This window comes from Corella eumyota, chromosome 7 (assembly GCF_963082875.1).
Source record: "Corella eumyota chromosome 7, kaCorEumy4.1, whole genome shotgun sequence".
Taxonomy (NCBI): Eukaryota; Metazoa; Chordata; class Ascidiacea; order Phlebobranchia; family Corellidae; genus Corella; species Corella eumyota.
In genome coordinates, this window is record NC_137496.1 from 859,090 (window position 1) to 885,659 (window position 26,570).

At 28.5% G+C, this 26,570-nt stretch overlaps 2 protein-coding genes across 3 annotated transcripts; both read left to right on the forward strand.

Moving 5' to 3' along the window:
* The first annotated feature begins 9 nt into the window (after nt 1–9).
* LOC145760519 (ATP synthase subunit C lysine N-methyltransferase-like) lies at nt 10–6,966 on the forward strand. The gene is made up of 7 exons (XM_082574431.1): nt 10–177; nt 314–430; nt 621–695; nt 775–888; nt 1,000–1,166; nt 1,385–1,465; nt 6,910–6,966. Exons 1-6 carry the CDS (start codon nt 22–24, stop codon nt 1,437–1,439), a joined length of 684 nt encoding a protein of 227 aa, XP_082430557.1. The 5' UTR covers nt 10–21; the 3' UTR covers nt 1,440–1,465; nt 6,910–6,966.
* Nucleotides 6,911–26,241, forward strand: LOC145760517 (unconventional myosin-X-like). Of its 2 annotated transcripts, XM_082574427.1 has the most exons (49): nt 6,911–7,020; nt 7,114–7,218; nt 7,691–7,849; nt 8,018–8,205; nt 9,597–9,686; nt 9,948–10,117; nt 10,243–10,256; nt 10,360–10,444; nt 10,676–10,779; nt 11,131–11,260; nt 11,443–11,475; nt 12,004–12,122; nt 12,557–12,703; nt 12,784–12,884; nt 13,286–13,445; nt 13,791–13,942; nt 14,079–14,181; nt 14,262–14,342; nt 14,756–14,880; nt 15,199–15,307; nt 15,713–15,874; nt 16,283–16,480; nt 16,560–16,637; nt 16,719–16,817; nt 16,894–17,025; nt 17,644–17,850; nt 18,174–18,275; nt 18,415–18,435; nt 18,890–18,979; nt 19,179–19,254; nt 19,368–19,492; nt 19,614–19,786; nt 19,980–20,104; nt 20,246–20,324; nt 20,452–20,585; nt 20,699–20,826; nt 21,231–21,425; nt 21,755–21,922; nt 22,127–22,237; nt 22,310–22,429; nt 22,719–23,039; nt 23,203–23,322; nt 23,412–23,548; nt 23,987–24,125; nt 24,211–24,323; nt 24,403–24,541; nt 24,768–24,938; nt 25,226–25,401; nt 25,543–26,241. In XM_082574427.1, exons 1-49 carry the CDS (start codon nt 6,994–6,996, stop codon nt 25,688–25,690), a joined length of 6,189 nt encoding a protein of 2,062 aa, XP_082430553.1. In that variant the 5' UTR covers nt 6,911–6,993; the 3' UTR covers nt 25,691–26,241. The 2 variants fall into 2 exon arrangements, with proteins under 2 accessions (XP_082430553.1, XP_082430555.1); XM_082574429.1 differs by lacking the exons at nt 6,911–7,020; nt 7,114–7,218; nt 7,691–7,849; ... (3 more) ...; nt 10,243–10,256; nt 11,443–11,475 and having other exon boundaries at nt 10,349–10,444.
* The last annotated feature ends 329 nt before the right edge of the window (nt 26,242–26,570 follow it).

The window sequence follows — 26,570 nt, forward strand, 5'->3', positions numbered from 1 at the left end:
AACGTAAATTTAACTGCTGTTATGGCAGAAAACACTTTTCTTGGTGAACCATACAGTAGCAGTGATGTTAAGAAAGAAAAATCAAGACTTGGACTGGTTTTATTCGGGGTAACTTCGGCTTGTACAGTAGTCTTATGTTCCGTCGTTTTACCTTTCGTCTCACCAGCTTTAAGAAAGGTAAATTTTACTTATTTTGACTTAAATTGCAATTTATTGTAATATTTATTAAATTTTGTTAAAGTATACGTCTTTTTATACCTCTATAAATGAAGTTTAATACTTTAAGGACACTATTATTTAAATTAATTTATAGATTTGTTTGCCGTATGTTCCTGCAACGAGCACACAAATCAAAAATGTTTTAAGAGCTTTAAATACATTTAAAAGTGGAAAAACTTTGGTGGATATTGGCAGTGGGGATGGAAGAATTGTAAGCTTTGTTTAATATAATTTATCCTCGGTGTAAAACAAATAAATTCACAACCTAATTATAAGGTAACTTTTGTCTGTTTGTTATCCTTAAATACTATCTGACTATTAATATCATTGTCAGCTTAGTATATAAGTAAGTAGTGTGTTGCTTTTATTCTATTAATTTTTCAATTTATTTTAATTTTTAGGTTATTGAAGCAGCTAAATCAGGTTATAAAGCAGTTGGTTATGAACTCAATCCATGGTTGGTCCTGTACAGTGAGGTTTACTCTTGTTAATTTACCAAAACTTAGATATCTTAAACCAAATTTTCCCTTTCTTCAATTTATGTTTGTGTTTAAGGTTCATTCTTGGAGGCAAAATATTTCACCGAAACCTACTTTTAAGCGATGCAATTTGTGGAAGAAAAATTATAAGGATTTTGACAATGTTGTAGTTTTTGGGGTTGATCAAATGGTAAAATTTAAATATGTTTTATTAAATTTTTGATGTTTTATTTTATTTCAAAAATTTTATTATTATTTTGTTGATGTGTTGATTTTTATTTCGTTTTAAATCTTGTTTTAGATGCCGAGTCTTGAGCAAAAGTTATTGAAAGAGTTAAGGCCAGGATCAAGAATAGTAGCTTGTAGATTTCCCTTACCCAATACTCCAGTATACAGAGTTTATGGAACAGGGGTGGATACAGTCTGGTGTTATGTTGTATCTGATAAAAAAGCTGAAACAAATGAAATGTGAATATTGCTGCTTTTTGAATTTTTTTAATGTGAATTTTGTTGTATGTGTGTGATGGTTTTTACTTCGTTAATTGCTTATTTTTTTGTTAGTGTGTTGTTATTAAATTTTAACTTATTTGATTAATTGTTTTTTTTTAGTATGGTAAATAGCTTTAGAAAAACGTTTTTAGAAAGGTTAAGTGTAAAAAATTAATTTTTTTGTATATTTTTAATAGCAACAACTCTTATAGTCAGTTGAGACACATAGATGGAGATAGAGAGTCAAATTAAAGCATTCTGCAAAAGTATTAATTAAGGTAATTTTATTGGTTCGTTTTTTAGCAATATTTTATAAAAGCATTCAAATATTTTAGAATATTTAAATATATATTAAACGTTTAAAAAGCAGAAGATAACTAATTAATTATTGTCAAAAAAAGGAACCTTTTGACATTTCAAAATACCAAAATAATATTTGAAGCTTTTTTATTAAAAAACTTTAAATATTTTTCTGTATAAAAAACTATCTTAAATTTTTATTTAAATATTAATTAAATATAAGTCTAAAACCCTTATTAGCATTCGTAATGCTTTCGTTTTTAATGTCAAACATTAATTAAAACCATTAGTCATTGATTGAGCCGGCTCAAAATAATAAATTGCAAAAATTTTTTCTCTTTTTTTGGTTTGAGAAATTTTTAATAAGGCAATGCTGCTGCCATAAACGGAAGCTAGTCACTGCTACGTCATAAGTACAGACTACACAAACGTATTGTTGAGAGTCGCTTTTCATTGTTAGATGTCACAAAGCAAACATTCGTTTGTTTAATTATTTTAATTCTAGTTCCATTTTTTGCAGTTTGTTTTGACTTATTAGAGAATAACAAAAATTCGAAAGGTCAAGTGTAAAAGTTTAAAAGGGTAAAGATAATTATATTTAGTTAGGGCAATTTGTTATAGGATTACTGTATCAAATAGTGTAATAAGTCTTAAAAATATTACAAGTAAAATTAAGAAGTCTTTTCAAATATTTTTAAACGAATTTTTAATTTAATGAACAATTTAACTTAAAATTTACAGCTTTATGTTAGCAAAAGTTAAGTAAAATTGCCAGTTTAAAGCATACATATAACTTAATATAAACTTTGGTGAAGCGAAACAACGAAGCTTTTAGTAAAACATCTGCTAAATTTAATAACTGGACCATTTACAATAAAATTACTGTCAGTTTACTCCTCCCTAGACAATAAAATTATTTTAACGTTTCAATTTTAAAATTTATTTTATGAATATTTTAAATTTGTAAAAGTTGCAGCAAGAATTAAGGCCTAAAAGTTTTAATTGTTTTTTAGCAAAAAATGAAAAATTGCGTTAAAGAAAAATTAATCAAATAGCTATGACGTCACTTAACCTTTTCCCTAAGTAAAAATCGTGTTAAAAGAACGCAAATAATATTTTCCATTTTTCTTAGTAAAAAGAATTAAAAAGCAATTTCGTTAAAGATTATTTTTAGTTATTAAAGAGATTTTTTTTATATTTTAAAAGGTTTTGTTAGTTGTGTAATCGCGGGTTTTTAAATATTAGGTTCATATCGAGTTTAGAACAACAAAATTGCTTTAATTTTTCTATTTAACCGGTTAAAAAAAACAAAGTAATATTGCGTGCAGTTTTGTGTTTATGTTTTTAATCTGACGTAAAGTGAACGAATAATTTCCGGATAATATCTTATGAACGTTTAATAGTTAATCAAAATTTTAACCACACTCTTGATTAAAGAGTGGTATAAGGAAGAATGCATTTGGCTCTGACTTTAATTTTTATAGAATTTTTTATTGGAAAATAGATTTACAGTTTACAGTACTTATTTGGCAACATTTTTAGCTTACAGAAAATAAGTAAAAGTTAAAGATGTTAAATATAAATTTACTTTGACTTTCTTTGTTGAACTAACCCTTAAACAGGGAATAAGTGATATATTATTACTAGTAACAGTTTAAAAGGATAGGATTCAATTGTAATGTTTACTATACAGTTATGTCACTTCCACAAGCTCAGTGTTTTCACTTTATACTTTTATTTCATCCACACAGATTAGTTTCTATGAGCCAGTGTATGTAGTAGGTGGATGTATTATTATTAGGACCATAGTTAATGCAGGTTTGTTTTGTAACGTAATTCGGTTTGTTATATTATTTGTAAATAAGAATGTTTATTAGAGTTGCTTTTTTGTAAGGTGTAAATTTCAAGCCTTTACTTTTGGAGTTCGATAGTGTTATCCCATTGATTTTGGCCGCAGTGAGATGTGGTCCAACAAGGGGCCTACTTTGATAGGTTTAGGGGTAAAAGGGGGGCCGAAAATGGTAGATTTGGGGTAGACTTGGCTGCAGTGGGCACCGAACATAGAAAGTCGTGCGCCACATTGTCCTTAACCATTGTGAACACGAATTTTACATTAATTCTATTATAAATTCTACATTGCCGAAGTTGTTAGTCACTTTAGACACCGACCTAGTAATAGCACAAACTCATAGTAGAGCTATATCCCTTCAATAGAATACGTGATGCTGTATCACTCTATAAACAGTAGCGCTGTTATAAAAAGGAAGCCAGATTCATTTAGTAAACAAACCCTTATTAAAATATATGCAGGCTTTATTTAAATTTTGCATAAAACAACATTTTAATATAAAGTAGAAGTGTTATGTTGAATTTAAATTTAGATTAAATATGATAATTTTTATTTGGTATATTTTGTCAAATTTTTATTTTTATTAAGTTTCACAAGTTCTAAATAACCTTAAAGTTGATTCAGGAAAGTTTTGTTAACTGAAGCCAATAAATCAATACTTAAGCTTTTAGTGGAAAGTTAATATTAATGACGTCAGTATTAGTTTAATTACGTCAGGTTTAATTTTTTTTTAATTAATATTTAAATTTAAAATTATAATATTTATAAGAATATTGATTGTTCTATATTATAACGTAACAATAAAGGTATTGTGTACGTGATATTCTTTTTAAATTTAAATTTTCATCTAAACAAAAACAAATTAACCGGCGAATCGTTAATATGAGTCAATATTCTGAAATTTAAAACTCGGACGAAAACATCATTATTTTAGTCTAACTTCCAAACATGTAGTTGTACTAGTTAGATTTCAATATTTACCCCATATATAGGTATAATAAGGCACGCGTTAATACTTGCTAAATTAAATGGGTTCATATTAAAAAATGGGTTAAAATATTTTTCAAATTGTAAAATTTATTTTTGTTAAAATTATTATTTTCTTTTTTGCTCTAAGTTTATAAATAAAAATCTTTAAAATTTTCGTTCATAAATTTTTAGGATTCGATGACGTAATTTTTGCATTATACAAAGCACTGTGAAAATCGGTAAGCACCCTTTATTACATAATAAAGGTTTAGCGAAAATCACTTGAACAAGAATGACTAATTTTATTTATCTAACTATTCATTTTTCGCCGTGACGTCACTAGCCTAGACTGTCTCGTATCAATAGTTTAGAAACTATATCGCGCTATGTTAATACGGTTTCCGACCTTCGCGTATATTTCTTTAATTTGGACTTTAATCGAATGTTTATGTTCTCAGATTATTAGAAAAAAATGATAATTCGTAAATAAACCTCAATGAGATAGTGCAGCTATTTTCTCAATACTCATTTTTGATAAAATTTTAAGCGTCAATCTTATGCAGTTTTCAGATGAAAATATAAATAAAATTTGCACAGATTTATAAGTTCGGTATACTTAAATTACCCCTTTAAATATTTGTATATTTTTAAAGATATTGCGATATTTTATGATTCTATTTACTTTAACATATTATATTTGGTTTGAATCAGACAGAATATTTAAAACTCGCGAATATTATGAAAATTTATTTTTTTTATAGTTAAGAAATAAGCTTAAATATCAGCGCAATAGATTTAAAATTTTGCTATTTTTTTTAAATATATTAAAATCGTTATTATAGATATATATTAAATAAACTTGGTATTTTACAAATTAGATTTTTTTAAATGCTTGTATAAGTCAAAGACCATTTAATTAAGTTAAGTGCCCGCGCGTGCTCATCCTTATAAGGACTAACTAGTCCAACAACATGTTTGAAAGTTAGACTAAAATAATGATGTTGTTGTCGGTGTTTTGAATTTCAAAATATTGACTCATATTAACGATTTGCCGGTAAGTTTAAAATTGAGAATTGAGAAACGAGTTTTTTTTTAATTAGCAAAAAAATAAAATCTCGTTATTTAGTATAATTGGGTTAATAATATTTAGTTGCCATTTAAGTTCTACTGTATAGCTCGTTTATTTAAGTTTAAATTATACATTTTTAAATTTGTATGTATAAATCAGGGCCACAAAAGAAATATTTTTTTGTAAATTTGAGTGACAGATTTAACTTTCTAAATAAAGCAAAAAAAGGAAATTGTTTTAGGATATAGCTCGAGCGAAGTTCTGAAATTGATAAGAGTTTAAATTTAGAAGTAGTTGTCAAAGATAGGAAAGTTTGATATCGATAAAAAGATTAAGATTTTATTGGTTTTTATCAAACATTTGTTCTGATTTTGCAAAATTGAGTTTTTCCTTTAGATATTTTCTAATATTTAGTTGACATTTAATTCAGCATAGGTCAAATAAAAGTAACAATATCATTCAATTCAAATCACTTTTTGTATAAAATATATTTAAATAGATTTAATTTGCCTAAATTTCAATAGATATCGTTTACATTTCAATTTAATTTATTCATATATCTATTACATGACATTAAATAATTATGACGTCATAGGAAATGACCTGATTACGTCACAGAATACATCTTGTATAGGAATATGTATTGGAAACGTTTTCTTGTACTCGGTTGACATTTACATTAAAAGTAAAACAAATATGAGGGAAATTTTTATTTGAATTCAATTAGTTAATCGTGTTTAAGGATTTATTGGTTTTACTATTTTAGGTTGGTAAACATAAAGGAGTAAGAATGCGATAAAGATATTTAAAATTTAAATATAGGCATCAAATGTTTCAAATTTAATGACAAATCAATTCAATTTTTTGCACAAATAAAGTACCAATTGAAACATAATATTTAAAATGTTTTACACGAATTTAAAATGTCGTTTAACTTCGAATTTGTTTCATTCATTAAGGTAGTTTGCATAAATAAGGGAGGAAATTGCCGGGGAAATACCCGACTTTTTACAACAAATTTATTTTATTTCATCAACCCTTAAAAATATTTTTAGTTAAAGTTTTAAATTTTTATATCCAATTCAGAGACTGGTCTCTTTAAATTTTTTAAATTAAAACTCTGTCGTAAGTGAAGGTGTTAAGTTTAGGACAAAATAAATAGTCATCTAATCTGAGAAGGCAATTACAAAATTACAAGTAACTAGAAACCAGATTTTCACTAGACCAAGAAGTCTTAGTTTTGGGACTTTGTCTGTCAATTAAATTTTCGCTTAATTACATTTCTAATCTATTGATAAATTGCCATATTTTGTTACAAACAACTAACCACGACCTAGCTTCAAGTTACTAAACTGAGAGTTAAAGTTTAAATTATTTTTCCCAGCCGTATATGTTTGCGTACTAAAAAAAAATGTATTGCAAATTGTAACTCTTTTTTTAAACGAAATTATATAAGATGATAATTACTAAGAGTTTGGTTAAGTTGATTTTTAAACTTAGTAGAAATATTATTTTAAAAATTGTTTATTTTTTAGATTTACAAAGACGGTAAATAAAATTTAGTAAAATAGATGTTTTCAACTTATTCACGGTGAATGAAAAAAATAAAAGATTGAATTATGGCAGAATCGGATGCCACAGTTGTGGTAAGTATAAAAACTATTGTTAAATTAAATTCAATGTATTGATTTGTATTTTATTTTTAATTTTTTTATTTATTTTTTTTTCAATAATCAAAGGGAACTCGGGTATGGCTCGTGGGTAAAAATGAAGACGATTTAACTCCAGCAATCATTGAACAAAATGACGGAGTTGAAGTAATTTTTAAAACTGATTATGGAGAGGTAAAATAATCAACAAATAAAATTTTAATCAAACAAAATTTAACCAAGTTTAAATGCGTTTAAAAAATCAATTTGAATTACATATATGATATTTTCCTTATAATATTTCTGTTTACGTTTGTAGAAATATATGTTTATGATAAATAACGTTTACATTCCCACTGATATTGCCACCTTATATTAATGCAACCACAAAAATGGTAAATCAAACAAAATTACCACGAAACGATCAAGTTACCATTCCACAATATCTTAAACCATTCTCACGTTAAACCACAACTATTTGAACCACCAGAATTCTAAACAAAAACACCTCAAACCATTAAATTACAGTAAATCATAAATAATAATATCTCCATTAAAAAAGCGTTTAATAATCTTGTTTAAAAAAATCTTAAAATTATATTTTTATGGTTTATCTTAATTACGTTTTTTTCCAATTGTTTTTATAATTTTTTTTAATGATCTTCAGGAGCGAAGGATGTGGAAGAATGAGATAAATGATTCAGTTGTTCGATTAATGGATGGGGTGTTGTTGGAGGGAGTGGAAGACATGGCAAAGATGTCTGAGTTGAATCAAGCCTCTATTTTATGCAACTTAAACACAAGATACCAAAACCAGGACATTTATGTAAAAAGCTTTTAATCTGAACTTATACAACCTTTAATAAAAGCTTCATAATTCTACTCAATATAATTAATTGAAGTTACTTTAAGTTATGTTTTTAACCTTTTTTTTAACTTGTTGTTTAGAAATTTATTAGTAGATTTCTAACTTTGTTATCATGTATTGTTTTAGACTTACATTGGCTCCATTCTTATCTCAGTAAACCCATACAAACAGATAGGAAGTTTGTATTCAGATGAGAAGTTAGAAAGTTACCGGAATAAGGAACTTGGTCAGGAACCTCCTCATGTTTATGCTATCTCCAACGAATGTTATACCTGTATGTGGAAGAGGGAAGAAAATCAATGTGTTTTAATCAGGTAGAAATCTCTTTTAGATATTGACATATTAAAGTAAAAGATTTATTACGGGCAGCGTGGTATAGTGGTAAGAACACTTGCTACACCAGACGTGATGTCGTGGGTTCAATCCCCACTGATCTCATGCTATAGCGAGAGGCACTTTTTACAGACAAACTATTACAGGCAACTCGAGACTGAGTCGGAGTAACAGTTGTTACTCTATGTTTAAGTCGCACATTCAACTTTCCCACATCGAGGATAAAGATATATATACAAATAAAAAAAAAATAAAAAAAATAGATTTATAACTGTTAAATATATTCATTCAACTTTATTTGTATATATATATATATATATTTATTATTATTTGTATATATATTTATCCTCGATGTGGGAAAGTCGAATGCGCGACTTAAACATAGAGTAACATCAGTTACTCCGACCCAGTCTCGAGTTGCCTGTGGTAATTTGGGATATTATATAGATTATAATTGCCCGGTAATTATGCTGCTGATTAAGTGCTGGCTCAGCAGGAGTTCACACCGTTTATAGCGCCTTACTCAAGGGTGCTACAGCATGAGAGCAGTGGGGATTGAACCCACGACCTCGTTAGTGGTGTAGCAAGTGTTCTTACCACTACACCACGCTGCCGGTTCAACTTTGTGTTCTTATGGTTTAAACCTCATAGATATTGAAGTTGTAACAGATGGTTTTTATATCTTTCAATGTTTTTTGGTTTTAAATCGTATTAATACTTTAAATAATATTGAAAGATTGATGTATCGAATGGTATTCATATATTTCAATATGGACAAAACATTTTTGATAATTTAAATAAGATTTACCAAGTGCTTAACAGTTATTTATTGTGCCTATTTTTTTCTTGATGGAGTAGTTTTAATCAGGACATAAAAATTTTTGGTTGATGTATATAATTGTTACAAACTTTTTCTATTTTAAGAGATTTCATTTGTTAGAAATCACACATCCATAATCAAAAATGTTGTGCCAAAACGACATTTTTTTTGACAAATAACTTGGCTTGTCACAAATTTGCTTCAATTAACTAATATCAGTTGGCTAACATTTCACGATTAGGAGATTTAAAAGTTTGTTTTTTACTATATTAGGTTGGTTTTAAGTTCTTAACACATTTGTTTCCTGCAATAATGTGTCAGCTGATTAATTGTGTGTTTTTACTACGTGATTATTATAATTGTCAAAATTAAAAACTTATATAATATTAATAAACCAAAATTTTTGTGGAATTTAAAATTATATTTCTCCTTTTATGATTCAAAAAGTTTAAATTTAAATCTAAAGCTAACTAATTAGTAAATATTCAAATACTGTATTTAAGTTTTTATAGTTTATGTTATTTTATAATTTATATAACTTCTATGTTACAGTGGGGAGAGTGGTGCTGGTAAAACTGAAACAACAAAAGTTATGTTAAAATATTTATCTAAAGTGAGTCAACATGCGAGTGGTAATACTGAGTAAGTAAAATGTTTAAAACATAGCAATTTAATAAACTTTTCTTAAGTAACAGATTATATTTTTTATTGGTGTAGTAGTCAGAACAATTGCCCTCACTATATAAGGCCGTTGATTTAATCCCCGCTGCTCTCATGATATAGCACTCTTGAGTATATTTATTTTCTGACATCAAGGATAAATACATACTTATACATATATTTGGTTTTATATAATTTTATATAAAAGTTACTAATATTTAACAAAGTTATTTTTATTTTTAGAAGCTCAAGCGCTCGGTCAATTGAACAGTCAATTATAGAAAGTGGTCCCTTATTAGAAGCATTGGGGAACGCTAAAACAGTTTACAATAATAATTCAAGTCGTTTTGGAAAATTTATCCAACTTTTATTCAGTCAAAATGGGCAAATTAAAGGAGCTAGAATAACAGACTGTATCCTTCTTAAATTTTATTAATAACAAACTAAAATTTAAAGTTTCTTTTAACTTATAATATATCTATTTAATTTTTTTAATTATTTTTCTTAACCATATACAACTTGCAAAACTGAAAAATAGATCTTCTTGAAAAGGTAAATTTATTTTAAAATACATAACTTTAAAATAATGATCTATTTTTGATATGTTTCATCAAAGTAAAATACGTATATATAATCTTAATACGTTTTTTTATAGCATAGAGTAGTAAGACAAAATCCTGGTGAAAGAAACTATCATATTTTTTATCAACTTTGCAGAGGGTTATCTCAAGATGAAAAGGGCAAGTATTTAATATTTCTATAATTTAAACATCTTTTAATATATATAAATATAGGAATTTATACTGTTTATAGCGCCTTACTAAAGGGCGCTACAGCATGAGAGCTGTGGGGATTGAACTCACGACCTTATGTGTGGTGTAGCAAGTGTTCTTACCATTACACCACACTGCCATTTTTTTTATACATGTATTATCATTTTTCAATTAATAAATAAACAATCTACATTTTAGATAAGTTACATATTGGAAATATTGAGGATTATCATTATTTAAACCAATCTGGTTGTGATTCTGATCCTTCCTTAAACGATGTTGAAGATTGGAATAATTTAGATGTAAGAAAATTAAATTTTTTGATGTTTATTTATTTGTCTTCGATTTAGAAAGGCTAACTTTATGACCTAAACATAGAGTAACATCAGTTACTCTGACCCTGTTTCTAATAACCTTTTGCAGTTTGGGATATTATAGATTATATCTGTTCGCTATTTAAACTGCTGATTCAGTGTTTGTTTAGCAGAAGTTTATACTGTTTGTAGCACCTTAACTTAAGGATGTGTTACAACATGAAAGAAGTGGGGATCAAACCCAGGACTTTATGTAGTGTTGCCAATTGTTCTGACTATATACTACTTTGTCAGTTTAATAACTTCTTTAATTTTTGTTTAATTTTGTAATATTTACAGAATTCACTTAAAACGATTGGATTTAAAGATGGGCAAAGAGATGATATGAGACATGTTTTAGCTGGTATTCTACAACTTGGTAACGTTAGTTTCATAAATGCTGGTGGGGCTCAAGTGGTTGATACTGAAGGTAAATTTTGTTTTTTTTTATTTTACAATTTAAGTGCCTTGGCTTGTTTTAATTTTCAGTTAAAATAAATGCTTTTAAATTAGCAATAAATAAAAAATCTTGTTTAATTTTTTATGATTTTTGTCATTTTTTGTTTCATTTTTAATTTATCTTTTGATTTTCATCGCTCACTTTTATATCAGGCAAAGCTGTCTTACCACCTTATATTTTACCAGGTAAAAATCACTGGTAGCTCATTAATTCATTATTAAAGTAACAAGTTGAAATTAAAATAAAAATCTGCTAAATATGTTAATTATATGTTAATTGTTTTTTGATTTAAATTTGCTACTTTTCATTGCATGTTAAAAATAGTAAATATGTCACTAAAATATCATTACATCATTTTTTGCTTAATATCAAAAGCAAATATTGCTTATTAATTTAACTAATTGCTTTTATATTGCATATATTACCTAATTTAATTTGCAGTTGTCTAGCTTTACAATATGACTCGCTTAATAATTGGTGGAATTTAAATTGAAACAATTTTAAATTTTATATTGCTTAATTTATAACAAAAATTGCAAAGCAACAGTAATCCATTGCAAAAATGTAAAAACTAATTATTACAACACTTTTATATAACATAATTATTATTATTTAGAATTTCATTAAAATGTATTGCAAATTTTTGTCTTTATTTAACAGTTTAATTCATGTATTGAAAGTTTTGCATAAACTTTAATATCATTTTTGTTTAGTTGTTGAAAAAACTTCACAACTCTTGGGGATTGATTGTGAGAGATTGGAAGCAGTTTTAAAGGAGAGGACGATGAAATTAAGAGGAGAATATATTACATCTCCACAAAGCATTGACCAGGTTTATATAACTTTATTGAAACATCTTTGATAAGTTAATTAATTGTTATATTATGAGCCAAATTAATATACTATATGCTCATACATTTGTTTCTTAATACATATTGAAAGGTCGAATGCGCGACTTAAACATAGAGTAACATTAGTTACTCCGACCCAGTCTCGAGTTGCCTGTGTCAGTTTGGGATATTATAGATTATAATTGCCCGATAATTATGCTGCTGATTAAGTGTTGGTTTAGCAGGAGTTTATATCGTTTGTAACGCCTTATCCAAGGGCGCTACAGCATGGGAGCACTGGGGATTAAACCCACGATCCTATGTGTGGTGTAGCAAGTGTTCTTGCCACTACACCACACAACTTCTATTAGTACATAATAATGTTGCACAAATGTTATGATTTTTACTTTATTAAATATAATTAATTTATTTTTAGGCTTGTGATTCTAGAGATTCTCTATCCATGGCTCTATATTCACATTTGTTCAGATGGGTAATATCAAGAATTAATCATAAAATAAAAGGACCTGATGATTTTCATTTTATCGGAATTTTGGATATTTTTGGTTTTGAAAATTTTGAGGTAGATCTTTTTGTGTTTTTAGAAGTTGTCTTCAACACAAGGGTTATTACATGTTAAGTAATGATATATTTTTTCTAAAGGTTAACAGATTTGAGCAATTTTGTATTAACTTTGCCAACGAAAAACTGCAAGAGTTTTTTAATCGTCACATCTTTAGCTTAGAACAAATAGAATATAGCAGGTATTTAAGTTAATGTTTTAATTTTCATTGATGTGTTTTTGTTCTAATAAGTTAATATCGAACCGGCAGCATGGTGTAGTGGTAAGAACACTTGTTACACCACACATGAGGTCGTTGGTTCAATCCCCACTGCTCTCATGCTGTAGCGCCCTTGAGTAAGGTGCTTTAAACGGTATGAACTCCTGTTGAGCCAGCACTTGATCAGCAGCATAATTATCAGGCAATTATAATCTATAATATTCCAAACTGCCACAGGCAACTTGAGACTGGGTCGGAGTAACTGATGTTACTCTATGTTTAAGTCCCCATTTGACTTTCCCACATTGAGGATAAAGATATATATATATATAAAGTTTACTATATACATTGTTATTTAACTTCAAATTTGTTAAACTTTTTAGAGAGGGAATTGATTGGTGTGAGGTAGAATGGGCAGATAACTCAGAATGCTTGGACTTAGTTGAGAAAAATCTTGGTTTGATTTCATTGATCAACGAGGAAAGTCGATTTCCAAAGGGTTCTGATAGTTCTTTGTTGCAAAAACTACACAAACAACATGGGGTAAATATTTATATATCTATGTGTGAGTGTGTATGACAATTTAGGGTGGGATCGAGGCTGCTATTTGTGGTCCAAGTTAAATTATCACAGGCAAATTTTAGTTTATAGTTGCAACCATATTACAACGATTATAATCCTGACTGTAACGTACATTATCAACTGAACAATTATTTTTTTAAGTAAATCATTCCATTTAAGTTTATATCTAATAATTCTAAGATAATTTGTACTTTACAAATTTTCCAATGAACATATACAAACTTAACTTAACCTAAGTTAAAGCTTTTTTATTGTTTTAATTCAATATAATCAATTCTTATATGTAATATTCATATCCACTTTTAGAAAAATGCATTTTACGTGAAGCCAAGAGTTACTGGAGATAAGTTTGGAATTAAACATTATGCGGGAGAGGTTCTTTATTCAATAACTGGATTTCTTGAAAAAAATCGAGATACTTTTAGAGACGATCTGCTTGGCTTACTTAAGGATTCCAGGTCTAATTAATATTTAAATTACAAAATATGGATAAAATTTTTAACACAAAAATACAACCTTTTTATATGACTTAGGTATATGTTGAATATTGGTAATTTGTATCAAGTAGTAATTAATGCAATTATTTATTTTCAGTTGCGATTTAATTTATGATATGTTCGAAAAAGTCCGGGGAACCTCAGAAAATTCAGGAAAGGGAAGAAGCAAGCAAGCAATCACTGCCAGTGGACATTTCAAAGTAATACAAAAATATTTTACGTAGGATTTTAACAATATAAGGTTTTATGATTAATATATAAAATTTAATTTTTTTTTTAGAAATCTCTACACTCTCTAATGGAAAGACTTTCCACTGCCAATCCTTTCTTTGTTAGATGCGTTAAACCAAATATTTTAAAGGTAATCTACATCTTATATAAAATAACTTGGGTCCATTTTCCAAGCATGTATTTTTTTTGTATATATCTTTATCCTCAATGTAAGAAAGTCGAATGCGCAACTTAAACATAGAGTAACAACTGTTACTCCTACCCAGTCTCGAGTTGCCTGTGGCAGTTTGGGATATTATAGATTATAATTGCCCGATAATTATGCTGCTGATTAAGTGCTGGCTCGGCAGGAGTTCATATCGTTTATAGCACCTTACTCAAGAGCGCTATAGCTAGGGGCAGTGGGGATTGAACCCACGACCTTATATGTGGTGTAGCAAGTGTTTTTACCACTACACCATGCTGCCGGTATTTTATTATCTAAGATTGTGGGTAATAAAATGTAGATTTTCATCTTTAAGAACAAACTTAAAATATTTTCAGATTCCGGATAATTTTAACAGTGGAGTGGTTTTAAACCAACTGAGGTATTCTGGAATGTTGGAAACTGTTCGAGTAAGAAAAGCTGGGTTTCCAGTCAGAAGATTATATCAAGACTTCTTGGATAGGTTTGTTTAAATTACTTAGAATTTAATTTTACATTTGTTGTCCTAATCAATGTTGTAGAAGAATGTTTTGTATCTGTACAGTGTTGCACTATTTAAATTGAAGAAAATTGTTGCAAGATTTTTCAAGATATTTGTGGTTTTATTTTAAAATTGTAAAAGAATTTTTGTTATCAAGATTTTTAGACAGATTAACACTATTTAATTTAAAGAAAATTTCCACTTAAATTTACTAGTCATGTGTGGCCATAATTAAAACAGTAAAAGATTGTTTTAATTTTAATGTTGATATTATAAAGTTATTTTATTTGTCTTTTCAAGATATTGGATGATTAGCAGTTTGTCGAGAGGAGACCCAAAAGAAAAAGCAAAACAAATTTTAAATGAAGTCGAACCAGAGGCAAAACTTTGGCGTTTGGGAAACACAAAAGTAAGATAATTTGCTGATAGTTAAAGAAACAAAGCACATAAAATTTATTGAAAAATTGTTATGGTATATTAAGCTTTGAAATACCAGCAGCGTGGTGTAACTGTAAGAACACTTGTACACCAAACATGCGGTCGTGGGGTCAACCTCAACTGATCTCATGCTGTAGCGCCCTTGAGTAAGGCATTATAAAGGTATGAACTCCTGCTGAGCCAGCACTTAATCAGCAGCATAATTATCAGGCAATTATATTCTATAATATCCCAAACTGCTACAGGCAGCTTGAGACTGGGTTGGAGTAACCGATGTTACTCTATATTTAGGTCACACATTCGACTTTCCCACATCGAGGATAAGGATATATACAAAAAAATTGTAAAAGTTAATTTTTGTTATGTTTTTTATTAGGCATTTGTTAAAGAAGTAATGGAACAACAACTGGAAAAAGTTCGACACACAAAAGTGAACAAAGCAGCTTTGGTTGTTCAGTCAGTTATAAGAGCATACAGTGCAAGAAAATATTTCATTAAAATCAGAGCAATCTCTGTTCACTGCCAACGCTTTATAAGAGTAAGTATAGAAATAGTTGCAACTATTTTGTAAATTAATGTTTTTTGTTTTTTTTGTATATATCTTTAAGGTCGAATGCACGACCTAAACATAGAGTAACATCAGTTACTCCGACCCAGTCTCGAGTTGCCTGTGGCAGTTTCGGATATTATAGATTATAATTGTTCGATAATTATTCTGCTAATTAAGTGCTGGGTTAGCGGGAGTTCGTACCTTTTATAGCGCCTTACGCTAGGGCGTTACAGCATGAGATTGAACTCAAGACCTCATTGTGGTGTAGCAAGTGTTCTTATAACTACACCACGCTGCCGGTAATGTATTAACCTAAAGACAATTGTGCTATAGATCGCTTAGCTAGTAGTTCTTTATACAAAACAAACTGTGATTAATGTTGTTCTAAATATGAAGGGCTGTCTAGCTAGAATACAATACAAACGATCTCGCAATGCAATAAAAACGATTCAGCGTTATGAAAGAGGCAGACAAGCTCGCAAAATATATCGGGTTCTTCTGGAAGAAAGAAGAAAGTTACTTCAGAAGAGGTTGGAAGCTGCAATCATTGTTCAAAAATATACAAGAGGATATTCAGCAAGAAAAATGTTTAAGGTAACTATAAAGTTAGGTCATTACGACTACATCTGTCGAAAGACTTTTAGTTAATTCTTTGTATTGTGTTTTTATGTAGATTTTATTGGAGAAACATCGACAACTTAAAGCTTTGAAAGAACAAATGGAAAGAGATAGAAAAGCTAAAGAAGAACAAGTAATTTAAATAAGTGTTTTTTAGGAATTTTATTTGTTTAATTAACTTTCATTTCAATACTTATCAATACTTTAATTTAAGGCAAGATTGGAACGAGAGAGAATTGCAAAAGAAGAAAAAGAAAGAAAGCAAAAAGAAGCAAAGGAAAAATTAGAAAGAGAAGAACTAGAAAAACAAAAGGTAAGAGTTCTTTTCAATAACATACAGGCCTTACAAGATGATATTTCTTAGAAAATACTCAACCTTTTTCTTCTAGGAATTAGAAGCTGGTCTTCCCCCACCCCCAGATTTACCTCCAGTTTCACCAGAATTGAATGAAGATAATGATTCGATCAATCCTCCAAGTCAAGAACAATTAAATGAACCAAGATTCTCTATTACCTCACAGGTAAGTAAAGAATACAATTATGTTTGTGCCTTTATAAAGAGTGAACTGTGATGTTAAATTTTATTAAAACTTTATTTTTTTATTAAATTTTTAAATGCAAATATCTTTTTTTGAAGGATTTTGTTTCAGAAAATTTACAGGCAAGTTTGTAGAAATTAAGCTAATAGCTTGGCACATTTGCTTGAAAATAATTCTGTTTTGCACAATTTTTATAATATAATTTTTTTTCTCTGTATGCTGAAATAGGCATATATAAACAAATGCTTATGCTCTTGATACTAATTCTGTATAGCAATTTATTACAATTTGTGCACTTGGCTTTGTATTTGTTAAAATGCTTTTTTGTAATTGGTGCAGTTTTAAACTTTAACAGTTGTTGTTATATATTTTAACTTTTGCAGTTTATTAATATTTGGGCTGATCTTGCTTTTTGTAATGTAATTTTTTATGTTTTTATAAGGGTGGCAGTGGAAGAGCTTGTTAATTAAAATATACTAAAAATACTTTGATTTTTATACAATAATTGAACTCTCAAGTTTATAATTCTTTGGCTTTGGTAGTTCTTTTAAATAACCTTTTTCTTTTTCAATTAATTCAATCTTTTGTATTTAAACTTAGGTTTCAGCAATTGCAGATCTTGATGCAGTACTTGAACAAGCTGACGTTGATAGTGCGTACTCCACAGTCAACAAGAACACAGTTTTAAGCGAGCCTGAAATAACAGAGGATGAAAGACTTGAGATGGAACGGATATTCCAACTTGAGCAAGAAATTTCACAAATGCATAGAAGGAGTGAAGCACTTGCAAGCATTGCTTCAGAAAATGTAAGCTTATTCACTTTATTAAAATTTATTTTAAACATATCAAAGTAAAATATAACTTGCTATATTTTAATCGGTATTGCTATTGCTCTTTGAACTTTATTAAACTATATTTTAAACATAAAAAATAGAAATATTATCTATTTAAAATGCTTTTTTAAATAATCTTTAGTGAAATTTTATTCTGATGTATATTTGCTGCTTATATTTTATTAAAAATGGTGCCTGTTTATGGGCTAAAAAAGAACATGTTATGTTTCGATTAACATTGCTTCAAAAATACGATAAAGTTTTTACAATTAACAATAATTTTGTTTTTGTTTTAGCGTAAATCTCGCATGTTTATGGACGATGAGGTTCCAATGTTTGAGGAAAATGATTTGAATATGGAACATGCCAACAAAAATCGCTCCATGGATATATTACAAGTAAGAAAAACTTTAAAATAACTTTAACTAACTGTTAGTTATTATATTTAATGTAATTTTAATTAAAATAGTTCTGAACTTTTTATAAAAATATATTTTAATTAACTTTTTTCAACTCAAAATTTGGAAACTATTCTAGTCAGATTATGATAACCCTGCAGTAAGTAAATTAAAAATTGTTTTGGTGCAAAATGAATTTTAGTTTGTTCTTTTTACTAATTAAAAGTTTTTATAGAATTTTTTTAACTAGTTATATATGGTGTTAGGCTATTATTTATAATACTAACACTTTTTTTTCTTAACAAATCTAACAAAATTTTGGCGAAATATTTCAAGCCAAATATTTTGAATATTTTATTGCAAAGATAAAATGTAGTCAAGAATATTTTGATATGTTTTGAATATTTTTTTAGTATAGTTTTATGCATAGTTCAAGTACCATTGAATGTATTTTGATACCATTTTTTTCTACTAACTAACTTATAAAAATTATTTTTAAATAAATGGACCAATGCACTATTAACTGTTTATAAAGTTCTCAACATCTTTGTTAAACTGCTTTTATTAATTTAGAGAGTACATGATTGTAGGCTATTTAATTTAATTGTTTTTAGGATTTGGGTTTTGAAGATTTTGAGAAGGAACTTACAATAATGGAAGAAAAGACTTATACCCCTGAGAAAACAATTGCAGAACCTATACCAGTAAGTAAACAATATTCAATTCCTTAAAATCTGTTTTATTCTATTATTTTATTTAGTGGGAATTTCTATTTTTCGTAAGGTGATTGTAATATAACTTTTGTTGCATATTTTTTACAATGTTGTTATTGTCCAACTTTGCAAGATATAACTTGACACATTCAATTTGTTGATGATGTTTTTAATTTTAAATTGAATTCAGGAATGGAATGAGGAAGAAACGCAAAGCAATGAAACTTTAGAAAAAGAAGATTTGGCTCCAATGGATGTGGACGATGGTAAACTTTAAAAAAATATCTTAGCACCTAAAAAAAATTTAAATAATAATTTTAAATACATAATTTACCGATGAAAAAATAATTTTATTTTTACCTTGTCATTTTTATTCTAGAATCTTACTTTACGGATTCATCGTTTGATGATGACGATGATCTTAGTGATGTCACAGAAGGTTTAAACGATCCACAAGAGAAATTAAGTCCTGCTGTTTATTTCTGCTCTTATTTGGACATGAAGGTAAAACTTAAAAAAATGTTACTAGTTTTATATAGTTTTTGAGGACCATTAAAATGAAAATAATTTTATTTGCACATTTGCTTTATTGCCAATTGACTAATCAGGCAAATGGTGTTTTTAGAGTGGTATAATAAACCAGTGGAAACGAAGATGGTGTGCATTAAGCAACAGCACATTTATGTTCTTCCGCAGCAAACAAGATGGTTTAAAATCAGGATGGTTGCAACGTAAATCAGAAAGTGGAAAAACAGGAACATTAAGAGGAACTTTACCTAGAAAATCTTGGCAAAAAAGGCAAGTTTAAGCTTTTTTTTATACATTAATTAAATACAAAATATCTCTTGTACTTAGTTATGTATTTTAAGTCACTTTATACATTTCAGTTGGAGGTTTTTATGTAAATTATTAAAAGTATCAAATTTTTATACTTTTCAAAAATGAATTAAAATTTTTGTAAATATTTAATATTTTTTATCTTTGTTTTTAGGTGGTTTATATTAAGAACTAATGAGTTTAATTATTACGAAAGTGATGAAGAAAATGCAAAGTTACGAGGAAAAATTGAACTAAACAAAATTACTGATGTGTCCGATGTAACTGAAAAAGAAAACGGCAAGTTTTGACTTCTTTCATCTTACATATGATTCAGTTATTTAACTTAGTCATTTTTTATATTATATTTGTTTTACCTTTTGGATATTTTTTTTTATATTATAGAAAGATATTTATTTGATATTGAACTTGTATGTTTAGGAATTGATATAATTCTTCAAAACGGCAAAATACATCATCTCTCAGCGGAATCAACTGAAGAGACAAATGAATGGTATAGGTAAGTGTTTTGTTATATCAAATTAGATATATTTTTAACTGTACAAGACTTGAAATATATCTAGAATGTTAGTTACATTTTAGTTTAGCTTGACTATTTTTATGAATTGTTATCATTTTATTTTCAGCATTTTAATGAAAATGCTGTCAAGCACTGAGAAAGAACGAGAAAATATGGAAAGTGAATTTGCAAACCCTAAAAATGCTCTAGGAACGCTGGAAGGGCAATCAATTACAGAAGTTAGCGCAGTTGCAATCTCAGGTAAACATAAACCAAATTATTCATGAATTCTTTATAATATAAGCACAAGTATTTTGGCTAGTTTTTGTTAGGGTATTTGAACAGTTTACTAAAAATCTTTATTTTTTATACAGGAAAACAAAATACTTTTACAATTCAAACCTCACAACGAGCTTATAGTTTAGCTTGTGATAGTAATGAAGAAATGCATCATTGGATCACTTTGTTGAATGAAAGCAGAAACTCAACATCTGGAGATTCGGTAAGTTTAGCTTAATTACATATTTTTAAAACCTAATTATTATGAGATTTCCTTTGTTTAGTTTTGTAATTTTTAAAATTTTAGTAAGAGTAAGATTTCTTTATTATCTAAACCTGTCTGATATTGTTTTGTCAAATCCCTTAAGCTCCTTTCTTAGTAAGTTCTTTTAAAAGTGGGAATCAAACCTCAAACAGCTGTTTGGTGATACTTAAATATAAATTAATGTACACATGTTACAATTTTAAATTATATTTTAGCAAACATTGGATTAAGCAGTCTTTCTGATATTGTTTATCAATTATTTTTGGCCTTTTGCTAAAAGGTTTCAACTTTAGTATCACAGTGTAAATTCAAACATAAAGTATAACTTTTGTATTAAACTTGTAATTAAACTTATATTTTAGCAAACATTGGATTCAAGCATACAGCAGGGTTGGATGCTAAAGACAAATTATTCTCGCCAACGTGCCACCTACCAAAGAAGATGGTTTGTACTAAAACCAAATGCAATCGAATATTTTAAACAAAACAATCGCAATGCTGGCAAGATGGGGTCTATGGGTCTTAATTCATTATGTGTTGTCTCTTCACCAGAATTTGTAAGTGTTTAAAACATTTTATGTAAATATTTTAGTTAATAATTATATTAAATTAAAAATATCTAATAAAACCTTATTCTTTAAATATGTTAGTTAATAGTTATTTAAAATAGGGCAAGGTAGATGTATAAATAAATTTTGTATTAAATTAAAAATATCTAATAAATACTTTTAATGTATTTTTGTTGAAACAATTTGCAGTTTTTAAAACTTTGCATTTAAAATTTTGGTAAATATATGAATTATTTTTTTAAACATAAAATAAATCTTATATTATAATGTGTATTTGTTAAAGAAAATGTAATATAAAAAACTTTTTTTTCTTGTAGAAAAACACCAACTTATGGGAAGTTGTAATATGTGGTCGAAAACACAAATTAATTCTGAGCACCGAGATTGAGGAGGATGCAAATTTATGGAGCTCAGAGATTCAAGCGATGATCGATGGACAACCAATTATTGTGACCAAAACCAGAAACTTAATGGACAAAATCAAGGTTAGTTATTTAAATACGATCATATTAAATTTGTTTTTAATTGGTCCTTCTATAAGTTCTTAATGCCTGTCTAAGATAAATTTAACCAAGTCTTAATTTACTAAGTTTTGTTTATGCTTTAAAATGTTGTCAGTTTATTGATGATAAGTGAAACCCATTTAATGACTAAAGTTCTGTTTGTTTTAAACTTTCTTATCTTTGTAGAATATGGGTGGGAATGAGAAGGAACTTGATTTGTTGTACAAACGAAATCCAATTTTGAGACAAAGTAACCAACCTCTAAGATCACCATTAACTTCACTGCCTTATGAACAAGTAAGAACATACATTAAAGAAACATTACCAAATCTATAAATACATGTATTGTAAATCTCTGTAATTTGTTAGGTTATGTCATATGATGAGCATTACACAATAAGAGATCAAGCTTTAAAAGTGTTCGGAATCCTGTTGGAAATGGAGGAAAATGTTTATGGAAGCGCAGAAGAAGAAGCTTTTGATTTACAAGTAAATTATTTCTTAGGTTTATCAACAAAATTTCGAGTTGCCTGTGGCAGTTTGGGATATCATAGATTATAATTGCCCGATAATAAGGCTGATGATTATGTATTAGCTTAGCAGGAGTTCATACCGTTTATGGTGCCTTACTTAAGGTCGCTTTAGCATTAAAGCAGTAGGTATCAAACCCAGGACCCCATGTAGTAAAGCAAAGCATTCTGATCATTACACTATTCTGCCAGATATTGAAACCTTTTAGAGCCTAATACAAATAACTTGTTATATTCTGATTTTTTAGAGTGTTTTACGCTTATGCCACGAATCCAAAGTTTTCCAAGATGAATTCTACCTTCAACTAATCAAGCAAACAGCTGTGTACACCACTCAGTTGACTTCAGATGAACAAATGTGTGATCAGCAACATGTTACCACTTGTTTACATTACTGGCACCTGCTGGCTTGCATGTGTTGTGTCTACAACCCTTCAAGACCTATTCTGACTTACCTTAAGTTCCATCTGAAACGAGTTCAAGAAAGATATCCAAACACCCCAGGTGCAGCTTACGCACATTTTGCTGAAACTTGTTTAAGTCAACATTCATCAAGGCGAAGAGAAATGGTATGTTAGCTATGTAGTGTGATTTAGTCTTAGTGACATTTGTTAAGCCATGAAGTGGTTGATTTGTTCTTTCATTACACCTTTTGCCTTTTTTTCCTTAATAAATAAATGTGCTTTGCTTGTTTTTTACTAACTTCTGTAACTAAGTCTTTAATCATTATAGGTGCCTTCAATAGAAGAAATATCCGCAATATTAGAACTAAGAGAAGTGGTCACTGTAATTAACTGCTATGGGGGTGCAACTTGTGAAATTAAAATCAATTCTTTTACAACCGCAGGCAAAGTATGTTTTAACAAAATCAACCTATATATGTTTTAGTTAAGCTGTTTTTTTTGAAGGATATATTTTATTTAAGAGTTTTGTTTTTAAAGGTTGTCTTAAAACTGCAACGTGGAATGCAATTAGAAGGAAACAAAAACACTTTTGCAATGTTTGAGCACAAGGGGAATAAGGAAAGAGCTTTGGAACCTACAGCTTATATGGCTGATACAATCGCTAGATTTGAACTGTAAGTGGTGTAGTGGTCAGAACCGGCAGTGTGGTCTAGTGGTCAGAACACTCTCCTATCATACACAAGGTCCACGGTTTGATGCCCAGTGATCTAGTGCTGTAGCACCCTTGAGTAAGGTGTTATAAACGGTACGAACTCCTGCTAAGCCAACACTTAATCAGCAGCATAATTATCAAACAATTATAATCTATAATATCCCAAACTGCCACAGGCAACTCGAGACTAGGTCGAAGTAATTGATGTTACTCTATGTTTAGGTCGCGCATTTTACCTTCCCACATCGAGGGTAAAGATATATACAAAAAAAAATTCAAACACTTAACTTTACATCACAAAAAAACCAGTGCTATTAAAGATTGCTTCAATATCATATAACCTTCTCAGTAAGGAGTTTTGTAAAAAAAACTTTTTTTAATGTCTTGACCTTTTGTGTAGTTTGAATGCTGAATTAAGAATGCAACCTGATTATGCTGGCAAGGATAGTGAATGGGGATTCTACTTCAAACTTTACTGCGTCTTCGATCCACTTGAATGTACAGAAGATACAATCGATTATCACTTTGTGTTTGAAGATGTAGGTTACTTATATTTAATACAAACCAAGTTTTACTTGCTTAAAGAAAGCCACAATTTTATAAAAAGTGTTTCCAATTGTTTAGGTTCATGAGCAAATGATCCAGGGTTTATACCCAGGATCTGAAAATGTTTTAAGAGATTTGGCAGCACTGAGGATCCAATTCGAAGTTGGAAATTACCAGAAAATTAATTGGCAGTAAGTAAAACTAATCACAACAAAACATTTTAAATCATTGTAACTACAGATATAAATTTAAACTTGTGTATATTTTCAGTGCTGATTTAAGCAAATATTATCCAGTAGAAAAAGTAAGGTTAGCATATGATCTGAACAATGGGTATGATCTAGAAAAACGATCAGGATCATTTTCGAGCAATAGCCTGGAAACACCCGCACCACCCAAGAAAAAATCAGTAAGTTCTCATGTTAAATAAAACTGAATAGATTTTACCAAAATGCCACTAATCACAAGTGTTTATATAATCATTTTTGGAAAACTATTTGTAGAACTAAAACTGATGATTAAAATGTATTTAACCAAATCTTTGAATGTTGAAACTTTGTATAACCTAAACTAAACCCCCTTACAAGTCTTATAGTAGTCTATCTTAGTTAATTTTTGTATTTAACATTTTAAAGGGTTCTTCTTTATTTAATACTTTCCGAAAACGAGGCATGAAAAAGATTAAGGAAGATGACGACGACACCGAGATGAAACAAACTTTATTCCAAGAAGAAATAGGAGATGTGACATCAAATGTTGCCGAAAGATGGAGAAGGTTAAAAGGAATGCCACAACAGCAGGCTGTGGTAAGCTTAAGTATACAATAAAGACATAGAAAAAACTTCTTTAGTACATGATTGATACATTATTTTTTTTGTAAGTTTTACTGTAATCAATTTACTGTATTGGACAAACCTTTCAACTTAATATCTTGTCTTTATTAATTTTTTGTCAATGTTGTCCTATATAGCACAAAAACTCATGTTATCACTTTCATCAATTTTCTATATAAGATGTTAATGAACACATTTCATACAATATTGTGTAAGAATTTGTAAACACTTATCTTTTCACTTTGGTTGTTATTTTGTAGCTGGAATATGTCAATCTAGCTCGTACTTGGCCTGGTTATGGATCATATCTGTTCAAAGTTGAAAACCATGAGTCTCAGTTTGGAACTTCGATTCTAACATTGGGTGTTGCAGCAAATGGGGCAACAGTTTACAAAAGGGGGCATACAGCAACTGTAGATCATTTCTCCTATGAAGAGTAAGTACCTTTGTAAATATATATATATATTTTTTGTTTATATCTTTATCCTCGATGTGGGAAGGTTGAATGCGCGACCTAAATTACACCAATACAATTACTTTTTTTCCTCTGTCAATGTAATTATTCCCTTTTTTACAGTATTGAATCTTTTGGAGCTGCCTCAATGAACATTTTCCACCTACGTACGAGTTCAAGAGGTGATATTTATTTAATTGCAGAACAAGTTAACGAAATTGTCAAACTGTTAAGAGCATATGTTAATGCATTATATAAGCGCCAGAGGTAACTTTACTGTCATAACATTTATTCATTTCTAAATTGGAGATCGGTTATTTTTTTACAAACACAGTATTTGGATTGTTTTAAGTTTATATTTTGTTGTATTTATTATAGCACATAAATTAAAATCTTATTATTCTGAGCGGCATTTTATTATTATGTTCATTTTTTACTTTACCACTATATTTGTTATTGCAAAATTCTTATAAAATACATGTCGTTACTTTTAGTTCATAAATTAGAAAAATAATTATGCAGAGAGTCAATTTGTTCCTCTCAATTGTCTATACTATCTTGTAAAACTCTTAATTTGTCCAATTTCTATTCTTCACATTGCAAGTATATAAGTTTCAAAATTAAATTTATTCCTCAGCTATTGGTACACCTAATCTATTGAACAACTTTACTGTTTATGATCAGAAAGATTTAAATCAAGTTTTACTTATGTTAAAAACAAAATATTATTTTTACTGTCTTTATTATGCATTTCAATAACATGTTGCTTTAGTTTTAATGTGTAGTATTTATATTTTCTTGTGAGTTGTATTTATCATAAAGCACTGCTAAAAGCCTTTAGTATTACTTTTGTATTTTACTGATTTAATAAAGAACCAAATGTGTTAATTTATAAGATTTAGATTTAAAAAGATATTAACGGTATTAAAATAAAAGTACTTTCAGTTTTATAAATATTAAATAAAATTGTTAACAACGAGGACAAACGAGGATTTCTGTGGATATAAGTATCCGAGGATTACTTTGTGGATTAGGTATCTATTCCGTGGATCGGGGATCCGTATTTTCTTAGGTTTGTTTAAAAAATTGTTGGCGTGTTTATAAACATTTTTAAGTTGATTTTTTTGTTTTTAAGCTATTTTAAAGTTAAT

Bases quoted from the DNA above. Each gene is read 5' to 3' on its own strand.
- LOC145760519 (XM_082574431.1), top strand. From the start codon at position 22: ATGGCAGAAAACACTTTTCTTGGTGAACCATACAGTAGCAGTGATGTT. The intron at 431-620 runs GTAAGCTTTGTT...TTTAATTTTTAG, and splicing joins GCAGTGGGGATGGAAGAATT to GTTATTGAAGCAGCTAAATC. The intron at 1,167-1,384 runs GTGAATATTGCT...TATTTTTAATAG, and splicing joins AAAGCTGAAACAAATGAAAT to CAACAACTCTTATAGTCAGT.
- LOC145760517 (XM_082574427.1), top strand. From the start codon at position 6,994: ATGGCAGAATCGGATGCCACAGTTGTG. The intron at 20,827-21,230 runs GTAAGTTTAGCT...CTTATATTTTAG, and splicing joins ACTCAACATCTGGAGATTCG to CAAACATTGGATTCAAGCAT. The intron at 25,402-25,542 runs GTAAGTACCTTT...CCTTTTTTACAG, and splicing joins GATCATTTCTCCTATGAAGA to TATTGAATCTTTTGGAGCTG.